The sequence below is a fragment of the Centrocercus urophasianus genome, unplaced genomic scaffold (assembly GCF_019232065.1).
Source record: "Centrocercus urophasianus isolate 14NV4802_14NV808 unplaced genomic scaffold, USGS_Curo_1.0 seq_10, whole genome shotgun sequence".
Taxonomy (NCBI): Eukaryota; Metazoa; Chordata; class Aves; order Galliformes; family Phasianidae; genus Centrocercus; species Centrocercus urophasianus.
In genome coordinates, this window is record NW_024884142.1 from 49,864,232 (window position 1) to 49,880,729 (window position 16,498).

At 44.2% G+C, this 16,498-nt stretch overlaps 1 protein-coding gene across 5 annotated transcripts in view; it reads left to right on the forward strand.

Annotated features, from left to right (window-relative positions):
• The first annotated feature begins 492 nt into the window (after nt 1-492).
• Nucleotides 493-16,498, forward strand: part of TNFAIP3 (TNF alpha induced protein 3) — a 30,879-nt gene continuing 14,873 nt past the window's right edge. For 3 of the 5 annotated variants that reach the window (XR_006171617.1, XR_006171618.1, XM_042836131.1), the window contains exons 1-9: nt 493-863; nt 3,168-3,480; nt 7,569-7,759; nt 7,983-8,130; nt 8,324-8,494; nt 9,195-9,375; nt 10,817-11,736; nt 13,050-13,279; nt 14,044-14,263. Coding sequence is in view for 3 of the 5 variants with exons in the window: in XM_042836131.1 (XP_042692065.1) it covers nt 3,183-3,480; nt 7,569-7,759; nt 7,983-8,130; nt 8,324-8,494; nt 9,195-9,375; nt 10,817-11,736; nt 13,050-13,279; nt 14,044-14,263 (2,359 nt within the window). In the remaining 2 variants the exon portion in view is untranslated. Of the gene's footprint in view, nt 864-3,167; nt 3,481-6,645; nt 7,457-7,568; nt 7,760-7,982; nt 8,131-8,323; nt 8,495-9,194; nt 9,376-10,816; nt 11,737-13,049; nt 13,280-14,043; nt 15,568-16,498 lie in introns of those variants that run through there. The other 2 variants (XM_042835981.1, XM_042836217.1) reach the window with 2 other exon arrangements.

Genomic DNA, 16,498 nt, shown 5'->3' on the forward strand with positions numbered 1-16,498 from the left:
ACTTTTTCCATTGTACAGGCTTTAGGATGCTATTTAAAGATGTGAATTATGTGTTTGCAGTCATTAAAGGTGGTCAGCAGTTCAAGCAGGAAGACCTCCATAGCCTCAGTCTGCAGTTCTGACCCTTGCCCTGAGCAGGACTGGATAAGAGCCTGTTAACACAGAGCTATGCGATTATGTACCGAGAGCGAAACCTTTAATTAAAGGAGAGAGAAGAAACAACTGCAGGGCAACACTGAGCCTCTCTCACTGCCGTTACAGTGCGGTGCGGTTGTAAGGGCACTGCCGCGGGCCCAGCATGGCGCCTCCCTCCCTTGCACTAGCCTCATGCCCGAGGGCCTTGCAGGCCACTCTGCTGGACCAGCAGCCTGGCCTCGCTGCCGCGTCCACAAGACAAGCTGCCCCGCTTCCAGCGGCACCCGGAGCCCGCTGTGCGCGAAGAGAGCGCTGCGGCGCCCCCTGCCGGCGGCACGAGGATCCGGCGGTGCCGGCGCTGCTGTTGTCACATGTCGGAAAGTCCCAAGCGCTGACGGTGGAAATCCCCGCTGGGGTTTTTTTTTTTGTTGTTTTTTTTTTTTTTTCTTTTTTTTTTTTTTTTCCTGTCCAGGCGCTGAAACAGAAAGGGGAAAGAAAACAAGAGGCTGAGCTCAGCCCTTCATTCCGCGGCAGAGGTAGCGGCGGCAGCAGCTCCGCATCGGAGAGGGGGGCGGCGGACGGGAACGCGGCCAGGTCAACCCAGGCCTGCTGCCGGCCGCTCGTTGATGGCGACCGAGCCCGGCTGCGTGCCTTCGCCGCGGCCCGGCTGCTGAACAGCATTCACCGGCGGATCGATCCCGTGCCCGGAGGAGCTCGCCGGTAGAGAGGTGAGCGCTGCTAAGGCGGGGAGAAGCTGCCCGACGCATTTCTGGAGGTTTTGTTATCGGTCCCGCGGCGGGCGGTGGAATTGTGCCCTCTGTTGACTGGCGGCGGGCCGGGGTTGCAGGAAGAGCGTGGGGCGGCGGGCTGCGCTCAGCAGCGGCGCGTCCAGCCGGCTGGGAGGCCCGGCTGGGGCTGCTGGAGCCCGCGCCTCCGAGTGACGGAGATTGGAGGCTGCAAGACGCTTTTAGCCTCGTTGCAGGTCCGGCCGGCAGGAGTTTACCTTTGGCTTCTTGGTTTAGGGGACAGAGCTGGAGCGTGACTCTGCCACGTTTCAGAACAGAACGCAGATTTCCCCCAGTCCAGCATCTTCCATATTATATGCTGCAGAACTATATGCTGCACTTTTCCCAGCTTTTTTTTTCCTCCTTTTTTTTTTTTCTTTTTTCTGCAAACTCAATAATTACATGCTAAAAGGTGATAGTAGCGTGGCCATGCAGAGAAGTACAGTGCAGTGAAAGCCAATACAGCTTCTAAAGTCTTAATGTGCTTTGAGTTGTTAGCTTCTGTGGCTGCTGAGCTGCTTCACTGCTCTGTTTCTCACAGTCAGGGTTGTTCTTTTTTTGCCTTGATTGATGTTCGATGTAAATGGCACAAACAGTAGTTTCCACTTCTGAAGGGGAAAACGTCCGTAGAATATTACAGAACATTGAATTCACAGTTCCAGTGAACGCTTCTGTAAACTCAGTACTTTTTGTTACCTAAAGCTGGAAATAACCACTTCAAGGGTCTGTGCCAGTAGTGATTAATCATCTGATAAGTCTTTATTTGGGTAAAAAAAACCTCATTGACTCAATCACTCTACTTACGTAACTTAGGAATTCAGTACTCTGGCCATCTCTGTGCAAAGCAGAGCTGTGGTTATTAGACAGGTTAATATGTTTATATGTCATTCCTCAATCCTATGTTTAAATGTATGGATGATTTATGTGAGTGGTGTGTAAGAAAATATATTGGTTAGGGGAAGATGAGAAGCAGCTGTTGGGAAGCTTTCTCTTGTTTCTGGTCACCCTATACTTGGTGTGGCATGTATTGAGGTCTTGATATACACCTGTGATTTAGTATTTGTCCCTAAATTCATAATCCTCGCTGCTGGTGTAACCAACTGAATTCTAAATGTTAGGTATGCAAACCTTTATTTTGCTTGATAGAAATTTGGCTTTGTGAGCAGAGCAGTAGTCCATGTGGACAGCATGTACTCTCTCCATATAAAAACAAAAGCTCATGGTGTTACTGCAGTGCACAGGTGGGATGTGAGAGTGTGGTCCCTGCGTCTGCCTGCAGCTAGCCACAGAGTTAGCATGCCCAGAATGAGTATATCAGACTACAGATACTTTGAGGTTATGGGTTGTTTTTTTTTGTTCTTCCTGCTGTAGCCCATCAAGCCAGAGGTACTGAAGAAAGGGATACGGGGCAGTAAACACTGCTTGTCCCACTATGGAAAAGTATTGGGGTTTTTGAGCCAAGTGGAAATGCTTTTTCAGCGATGTTGACTTACCGCTGAGTAATAGTGGCACCACAGCTTGCACCCCCACACACTGCACGAGCACCTCTGCAGTGCTATTCTGCTCACAAAACAGAAGGAGCCTCGAGAAGGGTAACGCAGGTCTGTCCCTGGGTGCTTGGTCTGCCACTAATACCTCCTTTACCATCTTCAGCCAATGTAAGTATAGGACAGAATCTAGCACGGCATGTGATATCCAGGCTCTTTTTATGCTATACCCACCATCCTCATCAGAATGCATGGGCTGCAGAAATCTGAAATGGACATTATCTGGTTTTTTGGCATGTCATCAAAACACGAGTTTGGAACGTGCTGAAAGTTCAGCAAGTTCATATGGTATTACACTGTGCAATTATCAATTAGTTAAGTTTCCAAGATAGTTTTTCCTTCCCTTGATCTTGCCTTTTTCTACCCTTGCTTTCATTTGATTGCCTTTTTTTGTACAATGACGTAATCTCCTTAGTGATGAATTAACTCCCTTCAGTAGTTCAACAAATGATCACAATAAATGGGTGGGATAAGCTCTTCAGTAGTTATCTTTGAGTAATGCAGAGAGGCTGACGGAGGTGAACTTTAAAAATAATGGTCTGCATAAGTCTCAGTGGATGGCATCCACTCTATGTACTTTACAGTCAAAACAGCAACTAGAATTCCACATATAGAAGTGTGTTCTTAATCTCTGCAAAACTGATAGCGCTGCAGAGCAAGGGCAATTAACAAGTCAGTAAGAGAATACTTTTCGTTTCAGATTTTGTCTAGGAACATGGCTGGCCAACACATCCTTCCTCAGGCTTTGTATCAGAGCAACATGCTGAAGGCTGTGAAGATTAGAGAGAGGACACCTGAAGATCTGGTCAGACCTCCCAGTGGAATAATTCACCACTTCAGGACTATGCACAGATACACTATAGAAATGTTCAGAATGTGCCAGTTTTGCCCTCAATTCCGGGAAATGCTTCAGAAGGCCCTGACTGACCAAGCCACCCAGACTTCGCTGGAGCGCCAGAGGAAGCTGAACTGGTGCATGGAGGTCAGGAGACTTGTGCCTTTGAAAACTAATGGTAAGCTGTGAGCAGGTCTTTGCACTCACTTTAAAATAGGTAATACGGATCTGTTTTATCTTAGTTGTGTAAGCTTAAATTCTGTCCGGGTGGCATGCTGTCTGGAGTCTATAGCAATCACCCGCCCATCTCATGGCATGATGAGTGGCCTGAAAAATTCTCAGGTATTTTCATAACATCAGTAACTTCTGGCATGTCAGAGGAAAAATAGCATGCGAGAGCACTGTTCTGTCATTGTTTCATGGACCTGACTCTTGACATGTCAGCTCTTCTATTAGAAGCAGTGATCAGCCCTTAACGCTGGGCAGGTGGAGGTTTGGGATGCTTTGAGCAGCAGGGATTTGTTCCTTGTATACAGGCCAGATAGTAGCACCCTTGTGGAGCTCTGCCAAGCTGACCTCGCTTGCAGCAGGCTGAGCTCTACACACAGCCAGCTCCCTGGTGCTCAGCTACTTAGCAGGGTTTGCGAGATTCTGCCTTTCCTTAGGGCTTGACAGCCATTCTTCCACGTGCCTCGGGCAGCAAAAATTAATGGCCTTTTCTCTCAAAGGTTGGTGCTGGCTATATGACTTCTCTGTAGGGTTACTTTATGCTTATTGTATCAGATGCTATAAATGAAATAGAGGTAGTACAAATATTTCTTTGTAGGGTACAAGAAGCCATATAATCACGCAGGAAAATTTAGCACATGACTGTGAGAATTGCTAGGATTTCACGTTCAATGCAGGAAAGATTTGGTAACAGTTATGAGTTATGATCATGCAGCTGCAAACTCAGACTCAGGATTCTCTGCTGTATAGAGAGCCCCAAACTGGGAACGTAGACTGGGAGAGTGATGAATCCAAGAACATGGGAAATAGAGATTTTTTGTTCAGGGAGCAGGTGACACTGGTTGTAGAAACACTGGACGTGGTGGGCCTTCAGCCTGGTTCAAGTCCCAGCATCGTGCTCTTTGGGTGTTTATTTTCTGATCTGTTTATGTACACATAGTCCTTGTTTTTCTAAACCTTTTCTTCTAAGTCTTTTCTTCCCTGTCTGATTGTACACAGCCGTGCTTCACAAAAGCCATAAAGACAGAACCACCATGTAGATGCAACTGCTCTGACCTTGAAGAGCCCAGTCCAGAGGTACACATCTGTCACTGTAACAGAAGCACTGAACTTTTGGTGGGCTTTATGGGCTGCATCTGCATTTGGCTGCAGTTGAGCGCCCTTAAAGGCTGCATAATCTTGAACTTCCAGGAGGACTGGGAATTCAGCTAGGGCAGCCAGTGCTTGGCAAGTCCCAGGAGGGTGGCATTGCTCCATATATAGAGCCTTCAAAGTTTTGCTCCTCTTGGATATGCTTTAACAGATCTTCCATGAAAATGGTCAATGTACATAGCTTTTGTCCGCAGCAAAGTGCATGGGTTTTGGAATCCCACATCTGATAGTAGTAGGAGTTCTGCAGGGTTCAATAACTGACTGGGCAGGCAGTTGCTGCTGCTTACAGGTTACTCCATGAATGGGGTCCCTTGTGTCAGGTCCTTGTGTCAGGAATGCACAACGGTGTTACAAACTTGTGGACTGGCATTCCATCTAGTGAGTAGGTGTTCCAGTATATAGGATGCTGAAATACTGGGGCTGGCTTAGGAATGGCAAAGTCAAGAGGTTGATTTGTATTCCCTCCATACCTCACGCAGCCAGTGCTGTGCACATGGTGTGGGTTCGGTGCTGTAAGGTCGCTGAGGGCATGGAAAGGAGGGAGGAGTGGCGCTGAGAGCCTGCGGTTTATGCAAAGTAGTCACAGCTTTGCACAAGGGGGAAGGTAAACTGGGCTGAAGGAGTGATCCCTGAAAAACAGGACGGAAGCCTGGAGAATCCCTGTGCTAGCCTGTAAAATAATGTTATTCAAGTGAGTGGGGAAAAAAAAGTGAGCTATTTTTTTTCTCCACATGGCGTGAAGAATATTTTAAAAGCATGCAACTGCACAACGTGGAGATGTGGGAGGAATGCATTAGTTCCTTCAGTCACTGATGGGTTTTTTCTAAGAAAAATCTGTGTTCTTTCTTTCTGACAGTTTTGATTGTTCAAAACAAAGAAAGCGATTCTCCTGTAGGATCTTTTAATGTCTATTTTTACCTCACACGTACGTGAGCTTATGGCATAAGAAAAACCCCAACTTTCGAATCGCTACACGTTTATTTGCGGACGTGTGCAGGGAGAATAGGAGGAAAGGCGGTAGGTGGCACAAAAATGGAAACTGCTTTTTCAAAAACAACACACACCAAAAATTCCATCATCTATTGGCTGCTGCGATTTCACTTGTATAATGAATAGGCATTCATTCCAATTCACCCAGCCACACCCCCGGGAAAGTCCGAGGGAGGCTTTGCTGTTCAGCTGTGCGGGCAGCAGAACAAAAAGTACGGCTGTTGCTCAACTGCTAGTCAAATAGCGCTGGGGAATTCCAAGTGCTGTGTAAGGAATTTGGTGTGGTGCTTCTCAATAAAGAACTGAAAGTCAGCTCTGAAAGAAAAAAAAAAAAATAAATCTTATCTTTGCTCTAGATTTTGCAAAGGGAAAATTTTGCTGGGATTAATATCTCATCTCTCTTGTTCAGAAGGAAACCCAGACAGTTTTTCTATATTATATGTTGCTCCCTGAATTCTTTAGCTCAAACAGGCAGGCTGCAGACTTTAGGTAAGCTATGCAAGATGTCATTCAGAAACAAGAAGCCAGTGTAAGAAGCCTGGAGTGCAAGGAGTCCATAACAGTTTATACAATGTGAAGTACCTCTCAAGTGATTGCTTTGGTGTTTGTCGTAGATTTTTCTCTGACATATCAGAAAAAATAGCAGAAGTGTTCATCCAGTGACTTACTTGAGCTCGTTACGTATAATGCATGGTTTCAAGTGTGTGTGTGTGGTGGTAGTCTTTTTTTAACTCCAGTATGAGAAAAATCTTGCAGTTCTATGATAGTTAATGTACTCTATTCCAAGGAAATCACTGTGGTTTCTTAACTTTTGATGAAACTGCTTCCCCCTGTATTAAACACCAGACCTAATTTTGCATCTGGGGCCATGACATGACCAGGCTGGATGTGGCTCTGGGCAACCTGGTCTGGTGGTTGGCGACCCTGCACGTAGCAGGGGGGTGGAAACCAGATGATCATTGTGGTCCTTTTCAACCCAGGCCATTCTATGACCATAATGATTCTTGGTATTTCCCTTTCAAAAGGCTATTGAAGAGGATGGGTAGAAGCAGAATTTGAACTCCAGCCGTAGGCATGGTTTGTCACACCTTTTAATTTAGTTAATTAACCAATCTGATTCTCAGTTCCTCCCCTCTGAAACTGCAGAACACTGCTTTTCTTCCTACATGTAGGGAGGACTCTTTCAGTTAAAGGGATTGTCTGAATGGAAAACAAATCACTGTTTTTCATTTAGCTAATGTTAATTGTGTGTTTTAGGAAAGCAAAGCTTAAACGTTCAGCAGTGCAGCATACAGCTGTCAGTACTGAGAGGAAGGCAAGAGGTGTTCCTACAATTACTTCATAGAAATCTCATACTGTCTCTCAGTCTTTGTAATTCCTCCACCGAGCAAGGCCTACCACAGCAGCCCTTGTCAGAGGAAGTGAAGCTTGCTGTTACTATAGGATATTCTTAGTGTTTTCCATTACCTCAACCCTATGCCATTGAGTGAATACATTACTGTAAGCGTTGGTGAAGGAGATTTACACGTTCTGTTGTACTTTTAAAGTGACTCAATTATGTTTAAAAGCAATTTCAACTATGTTTGACCTTGGCAGTCAACCCAAAATTCAGTTTGTGGTATCAGTCCAAGTTAAATAAATAGCAAGTTTCCTGCCACTGCTGAGTGGCAGCTTACTGAGCAGTGAAGGGACAACCAGAGGAAAGGAAACAACTTGCTTTATTCTCCTGAGCAGAGCATTCTTAGCTGTGATCTGCTTGAGAAAAGCCTTCTGGCAGAGCCTTAGTGAGAAGTGCACATGGAATATGTGTATTTGCTGTGTATTGCCACATCTCATGTGTTGGTGAGGTTGTATTTAAATAGCTGTTTAAAAACAATGTTGGTTTTTTTTATGCAGGTGATGGAAATTGCCTCATGCACGCTGCATCGCAGTACATGTGGGGTATTGAAGATGTTGACCTCGTCTTAAGGAAAACGTTGTTTAGTGCACTCAGGGAGACTGACACACAGAACTTCAAGCTGCGCTGGCAGCGGGAGGCTATTAAATCCCAGGAGTTTGTGCAAACAGGACTCCACTTTGACACCCGGGTAAGGAGGCCTGGGAGATCACGCTGGTTCCTGAATGCTTGTCAGTGTTGCCTTGTTGATTTTCTTTCATTTTTGGCTTCACGTATTCCACTGTTAGTTGAAGAACAGAAATATTGTTCTTTTGGAGAAAATGGGAAAACGTAAATATTTTGAGTGCTGCGGTTGGTTCCTGACCCCTGTGTCTTTGGACTGGTTTTGAACTGATGGATGTTTTTTTTCTCAGAACTGGGAGGAGGAGTGGGAGTACCTCATTGAAATGACCTCCCCGGAAACATCTGGCGCTCGAAACAGACTTCCTTATAATGCACTGGAAGAAATCCACATCTTTGTTCTTGCTAATATCCTCAGAAGACCAATCGTTGTCCTTGCAGGTGAGTTGTCCAGCATGTCATCCTTCATTAAGGACTGCATTAGTCTGTGCTTTATTAGTAATCTGAGCTTGCTAATTGCTGTTTTCAGGTAGGCATCTTTCAGAACTGGCAGTATTTCTGATGTACCCCAAATGTTTTTTTCTCTTTGCCAACTGCACCAACTTAACAGATTTTCTTTTTCTCCCTTATGTAGATAAAGTTGTGAGAAGTTTAGAATCAGGCTCCAGTTTTGCTCCTCTGAACGTTGGTGGTGTTTACCTGCCACTCCTCTGGCCAGCTGAAGAATGCTACAGATATCCAATTGTGCTCGGCTATGACAATATGCATTTTACACCACTTGTGACCCTGAAGGACAGTGGGCCAGGTATTTTTCATGTACATTATCTAGTATTTGCATAGGGCCTTCAATTTTGTTATGCTGCTAAAGAATTTAAAATACAACCTGGTTTATATTTGCTTTTTGAAACTTAAAATTGATGTAGAAGATTCCTATGGAATACATCGTTAAAATTAAAACAGAAACAGCTGTCTGTAAATCTGAAAAGAAACTAAAGATTGTCTTCAAAATGCCAGCTGAAAAGGGAGCACAGCTCACCTGCATCAAGGCTTGGACAAGACAAATGGTGGCCTCTGCTTTGCAGTGCTCTGGCCTCCTTTTTATGCCCCTCCATGAAAAGCTTTGAAGGACATGGTCTCACACCTGTGTGCTGCTGCCTAGCAGATGTGATGAGATGTTTTGAAGATGGCAAAGTATGTATTTCTTCTGAATGTGTAACAGTTCTCTAGGTTCAGGTTAGGGCGTCATTCCATGAAAATATGCAGTGAAGTAAGATCTATGATACTTCCAACAGTGAGAAGACAATTATGGGGACATTAGAATTGCAGTGGGATGAGGTTTGATCTGTAGTCTGGAGGCTTGTCTGTCTCCTCTCTCATTTGTGCTCTTTAGAAACCAATCGGTCTTGCCAGCCCTTCTCTTGTCTCCCCGAAGTTCAGTAGCAGTGTTGTATCTCCTACTCTCATCTGATAAAATATCTATGCTAAACCTTTATGTTTCCACACAGAAATCCGGGCTGTCCCTCTGGTCACCAGCGAACGAGGCAGATTCGAGGATTTGAACGTGCACTTTCTGACAGATGCAGAGGAGAGGGAGAAGGAGCAGCTGCTGAAAGACTACTTGATAGTCATAGAAATTCCAGTGCAAGGCTGGGATCATGGCACAACTCATTTAATTAATGCTGCAAAGTGAGTGTCATTTCTGTTTCCACAGTTGTTTAAGGTAGTGGTAGGATCCAGCCTTGTGTGCTTTTCATCTTTCCTACTTTGGCAGTATATTCCTATATATTTGGCAGTATATATCCTCTGCAATAAAAAATACTGGCATTTCTATTGATACAGTTCTAAGTAGTATTGAGCTCTAACCATATTCAAAGGCAAAAATGTTTTCAGACTTAGCAGCTTGAGCCTAATATTTTAGAAAAGTAAAACCAATGGGTTACTTTCTTACTTTCTTTGACTTTTAGATTGCTTAGGAAAGTGGCTGGAAAGCAGTTAAGACCAGGAACTGGTTACACAGAACTCTTGCACTTTATGGAAGGGAAAACTGCCTGAAGTGTACGTGGTGTAGTTCTGTTTATGCTGGGGAAAATATTTGGCAATCTTTTTGAAGCATAGATGCCTTGAAAGGCTGTGTTCCTGTGGTAGTGCAGCAGGCAGGAAGCTGTGGCCAGTGAAGGAGCTGGCATCTGCCCTCGTGCCCCTGGCAGTCAGCAACATGTTGAGCAACTGACTGCAACCGCCAGCTTCTTGCATGTGGGGATCTCTGGCAGTGGTGTCTGCCTGCCCCTTTATGACTGTCATTACTTCCATTGCAGCCTGCAGAGATATCTCTGTGCTGTCGAGTTGTTCTGCTTTGGTCGCCTAATACCCAAAGGATAAATGCAGTAGTAATCAAGCTTCTCCTGCTGCCCCAATATGCTCTTGAGTAATGCTAGCAACACTAGCTCCTCATCCTCCAAACTACTGCATGGTAAAGCTGCAATGTGGGATTTTCCTTGCTGTCAGGGTTTGGGTAGGGATTCTGCTAGGAGTACTAGCGGTGCACATACTGAACTGACACCACCTAGTTTGTTTGAAGAATTTGACTAGTAGCTACAGACCCCAGAGGCAAAAACAGGAGCAGGTTTCGTAATGAAGTTTATCATGAAGTATTGTGTCTAGAGTATGGAAGATATGTTCTTAGCATGGGCTGAAGAAGAGGACACTCTAGTTTCAACTCTACTAAGCACTGGTCTTCAGACAAATTTAGAATTTGGGGGATTTTCTTTTTATTTCTGAAAGATTATCCGACTATTCTTCCTGCAAACAGCATTCAGAGACAGAAAAGCCTCACCTTGAAAATCCTTTCAAGAATACTTCCGTTTAGCACTGTGTGAGACCATTTCTTTAGATGTGAAAGTCTCTATTTGACATCACTGAACACCTGCTTTTCAAATTATTTCCATTTACAGCAACAGTTTAACATCATGGATCTTCTAGCTGAGTAACATGGATGTATATTAAATCTCAATTTCCTCCCCATGTCGCTTATATTTGCCTCCACCCCTACTATCTGGCCTTTTCAACCATATTTTTTTTTTTTGTGTATGTGTATATTATTTATTTATTTGTTTGTTTTGTCTGTCAGGTTGGATGAAGGCAACCTGCCCAAAGAAATAAATCTTGTGGAAGATTACTTTCAACTGGTGCAGCATGAGTACAAGAAATGGCAGGAGCATGCTGAACCTGCCAGAAAAGAGGCCTGCTCCAGGAACAGACAGGAACTGTCTTTTTCCCAGCTCTCCCTCTTACAGGTGAAATGTGAAACTCCAAACTGCCCTTTCTATATGTCTGTGAACACCCAGCCCTACTGCCACGAGTGCTATGAGCGGAGGTCACAAGGAAACAAAGGAAGAAAGCAGGTCTCTGAAGCAGCACCTGAGAAACTGAAGGCAGCTGGGTCGGGCTGTGGTAAAGCTTGTGAACCTGGGGGGTGGATGTCTGAGGAGGCTGTAACAGGGCCTCGCTCTGCACCCCCAACTGCTCCCAGCCTTTTCCTCTATAGTGAAACCACTGCCATGAAATGCCGGACTCCAGACTGCCCCTTCACCTTAAACGTGCAACACAACGGACTTTGTGAACGCTGCTACAATGCCAGACAGCTTGCTCCTTGTAATAATTTAGATGACCAGAGATGTTTGGACTATGCCACGTGTAAAGTCTGCCTTCAGAAGGCCAATAGGACATTTAATGGCATATGCAGCACTTGTTTCAAAAGGACTACAGAGCGCTCCTCGAATGGCAGCCCTGGTTTTGTACCCACGTGCCATCAGAGATCTACATCTGACCCATCCCAGATCCCACAGAGCCTCCTTCAGCATTCCTGCCAGCAAGCTCCCAACAACAATTGTGATGAGCTGCCGTTGGCTGCACTGCCTCATGCCCCACACACTTTGGAAGAGAAGAAGGGAAGTAAGCTCTGCAGGAAGCCTGGCTGCAAGTTTTTTGGAACAGCTCAGAATGAGGGCTTTTGCACGCTGTGCTTCTTTGAATACAGGGAAAACCATGGTAAGTGAAGATGTGAGATTTGTCAGATGTGGTGCAGATGGTGAAACTGAAGTTTTGCACATGCTGTGCTCTAGAAGATCAAGAGGTGACAAACACTGTGTAGCAAAAGCAGCAGTGTGAGGAAAATGTGCTTTATTGGCTATTACTATCCCAAAAGAGAGGTGTGCAATAACAGTGTGGGATATGTGAAATCTTGTAAAACTTTCCATTGGCTTCCATGAAAGAAAAACTTGGTCAATCAAGCACCATTTTTGATGCCTTGCAACCATACATGTTTTGATATAAATCTTCTCAGATTAAATATCATCATAGCTAGACCAGTTGTAGGAATTGGTGAAGGAAGTGATGTTGTATTGAAAACCAATTGTGTTTGGAAAGTTTTTTAAAAACTTGGCATGAATTTGAAGATCTATATCCATTCTGGATTTAACAGATATGAGCTGGAGTAATGACTGAAATCTCCTCGATAAACAGAGCAAGCAGAATTTGTCTGTAGTTAATGTGCAAATATAATGTGTAGATAATCCAAAATAAGTATTTTATAGTAACATAGGAGTATATTGTTATAATGGACCTTGAAATGTTTCTTGATAGTCCACATACATGCTTAAAATTGAGCCCTAAAATAGTCTGTAAATAAATCACGTTGTGAAATCTTCAACTTCTATGCTGCTGCTGTTACACAGGCAAGTGCCTTTGGGTACAGAAGGTGGAAGGCACATGAGATAAGTAGTATTTTCCTCTCACAAAACAGTTTTGTTGCTGACAGGCATGTCAGTGCTACACTTTCCATGTACTTTTACATTAAGGACCTATTACACTAGCTTGCAAAAGCTTATTTTTGAATGTTCACAAGGAAAACTGTTATGACTGTGGAATATATGATTGCCTCATTAGATTAAGAAGTATAGGATGCATTAACCTATTAAGCTCTGTGTTACTGTACTTCCACTACCCCACGTGACTGAAATGAAGGAGGACAGAGGGGAAGAGTTGGGATCTATCACAGATGACATTCTAAAACCAATGGTGATTTTCCTTGTCTTTAGTGAGATCCAGTTTCCACGCTGTGAGCAGGTTCTTCTTGAATCAGCTGTTTGATGTAAAGATCAGTCTATAGTAGCCCTTTGTTTATGTAAACTGAAGGAATGTGCTTTGACTGAGAGGTATCAGGGTTGTCCAAATTCAGTGTTTGGGGCGAGCCAATTTTTTGCTTTTTTTCTTTGCAAATTGAGGAGCTTCTTGTAGTCGCTTTGGGCCGTAGAATCTGTTGGGCTCATTCACATTTCCCCTGTCCTTTCTTTGCATTACAGACAGTGCTTCACTACGCCATCAGAGGAGATCTCAGAGGAGTTCCTCAGCAGCTGGTCAACAGGGGAGCTCAGCTGCCGCTTTCCACAATATGTCTTGCCAGCAGCAGAACTGTGGCACCCTGGGTAGCACCATGCTGGAGGGTTACTGCCAGAACTGTTTCATTAAAGCCCAGAGCCAGCGATTTCAGGAAGCCAGAAGGACAGAAGAGCAGCTAGTAAGACAGCCTGAAGTAAGTATGAACTTTGAAAACCTTCCTTTTGTTTAGCATGTTTTTCCCTTGTGAGGGTGACTCAGAGCGTGTAATAGGATGCAGCAACATGAGAATTTTCTAAGTGTCATGGGAAGACTAGTGTAAGGCATCTCATGATTTCCGCTTGCTACAACTGAGCAGTACTTCTGATGGTCATTCGCAATTTAGGATTATTGTGGCTGTCAGTTCTTAGTTTTACCCACCTGGAATTTGACCAGCAATTTCAGTGGAAGCAGCTGTACCCACAGTTTGCTTTGTTTGCTGTTTGTACAAGGATTTTCATTCATCCCTTGAGAGCTATGTAATTGCATCAAGAGGTTTAGTCTGCTTCATGTTCCTTTTTTCATTGAGCATACTACAGATTTTCTTTTCTAGGCTTTTTTACTTGGTTTGTTTTGGTTTTAGAATTGAGAATTAGCAAAGATATAAAACTGTTTTTCTAGGAGGTGACAAAACTTATGCTATTCTTTGGTAAGGCCTGAATTGTCTCTTGGTATTTTACTCCTCAGAAGAAGTATGTGTCATCTTAGGATCTGGAAAGCCCAATAGCTTCAGTTTGAATTTTCTACTTTGCAAAGCAGTCTCCCAAAGCCCTTGCAATTTTTGCAGTGGTGTTTGTTGTTTGTGATTGCTAACAACCCCCCAGTGGTCCCATATACAATACATTAGCACAGGTGAAAGTAAATGAAATGCCACTTGTGCTACCAGCATGACAACTGACAGCGTTTTTAATGTGTTTCAAGAGAACAGGACAGCGCAGAGATCTACAGCGAGCAGCACTGACTAGCCAGAAGAGACAGTGTGCTGTGGCTTCGTGTCGAAACAACCTGGCCTGCAGAAGCAGTGAGCTGTGCCAGCAGTGCCAGCGCGTTGGCCAGCTTGTGCAGCTGGGGGGTCCCAGGGAGCCAGCCACAGATGAGCCTCCGAAGCAACGCTGTCGAGCCCCTGCTTGCGACCACTATGGTAATAACAAGTGCAATGGTTATTGCAATGAATGCTACCAGTTCAAACAGATCTACGGCTAGCAGAGAGGAAGAGTTGGTAAAGAAGAAGAAAGCGATACCAGCTCCTTCCTAAACTGAAATGGTGCTATGTCCAAAACACTTATCAGTCCTGGGAGCAGGGGCTAGGGGGGAAATGTAACCTGTCTGCCCATGTTCCTGTTTATTCCCAAGAATGGGAATAAGTACGTACTTCCTCTAAACACTGCATACAAGAACTGCTAAGCAGGGCCAGTTGCTTTCTGCACAAAGCTGTCTTTCATGAATAAGCTCCTGTCATGCTGTATTTAATTCTTGGACTTTTCAGTTGGAAGTTTGAAGCATTTCATTCCAAAGAGCTTCCTGATTCTGCCTCTTTCTCAGTACCTCCCCAGCACCCATACAAGGAGGACTCACAGCTCATCTCGTCGGTGTGAGAAATCTGTATTGATGTATGCTGGTCAGAGGCGAGTCTTTGCTGAGAGAGATCCCCCAGGACAGACTGGTGTAACTTGCAGTCAAAACAGAGTGAGGTTGTCTGAAGAAACTTGCTTTGGCTTGCTCACTTCTTGCTTCTGTTTTTGTGGAACTCAGCAAGGCTGGAGCTTGTGCGGGCGTTTGGTATGGTATCAGTGAGTGGTTCTGGGATTGCAGAGCCCTTGGCAAACTGCAATCTTAAACAAGACAAGTAGTGGTCAGCATTTAGATCCTTTCCCAAAATCAAAGACAGCTGGAAAGATAAAGTGATGACAGAAGTAACTTTTACACATTTGTGATGGAAAGTCAGAATCCTGCAGTTCCCCTCACATGTGGAAGGAATTGTCTGCAGTAGAAGAAAAAACAGACACAAAAGCTGTTCATCTTAGGCATCTTCAAATTTTGAAGCCAAAGCAACTTTCTTCTCTGTCACTGTCAGAAATACACATGCTGCTGTTCACACCCCCACTCCCTATTTCTCTCTCACTTCTTTCTGTTATCCTTAATGTGATTCTGACATTGTGCCTAACAGCTTGGAGCTTGGCAATGGGGTGCCTTAGGATCGAGACTTTACTTCTGGAGTTCACGCATTTACGTCTCAATCTGCAGTACTTCAGCAAATTTACCTTTACTGTTGTGCCTGATACCCTCTTATCTCCTTTCATACCTTTTAAGTTTTCAGTATCTATTTTGCTGCTGCTGTTTTGGGGGTGATACCTTTTCTAATTTCCTTATCAAGCTTAGAATCTTTTTTTCTAGATATTAAAAAAAAAAGCAAAAAATTAAAATAACTCAACTTGTTTCTGTTAAATTTTATATATTTTTAATGTTAATGTGAACATATGTTTATTAAAATATTTATATTATTTCAAACAATGCAACTTGAAATTTGCACATCCAGGATTTTTTTTACGTATATTTACTCTTGTGTTGAAATTTGCAAACTTAAATGTATGATTGAAAAACATTCTCAGATATAAAGAAATAAATTATTGAAGGATTGAATTTGGTATTTTATATTGATGGAAGGGAGCACAGTTGAGCACGTCACCCATTGCAAAAGGATTTCTATCTAGGATGACCAATGAGCATGTCACTGATGTCCTCTGTTTCAGGTTGTGTAGCCAAGTATTTTCAGAAGGCAGTAGCTTGTGAATCTCTGCAGTCTCTCGGTACCTCATTGTCCTCTTAGGAAGAGCTCTTGGTACTTTGTGGGACACCATGCAGTCAGTGTACATCAGGACTTAGCTCGTGTGCGTACTCAGTCTTCTGTTCCTAGAGCTGAGTGCAGCCGAGTAAGGATGGGGCTGGACCAGGCTGCAGGGGAAGCTAAGCCAGGCAGATTTAACTTTTCTGTCTTCATTCATCCTCCAGTTACCCCAAGGATTCCCAGCTGGCTTGAGTGCCACTCTGGGAGGTGGTGATGGTCATGAGAGCTCCCCATGTGTGCAGGAGCAAAGGCCCAGGCTGGCCCTGCTATCTCCTCTCTCTGGGAGAAGCAGGGAAGGCCTTCAGTTTTTTGGTCTTGGCATCTGACTTGCTCAGAAGCTCCTGATAAGCAAGTTGCTAATTGTTTAGCTGAAAAATACCTGAAAGGGTTATTTTCTTGTCATTGCAAGTTCATCCAAACCCAGCCAGGCTTCCAGGGGCTTTCTGAGCTGTAACACTCCCTCAGCAGAGCCTGAGGATGCTTGCAATATTGGTGCTCCAATATTTCAGGCCTCTGCCTAAACAGGCAGTA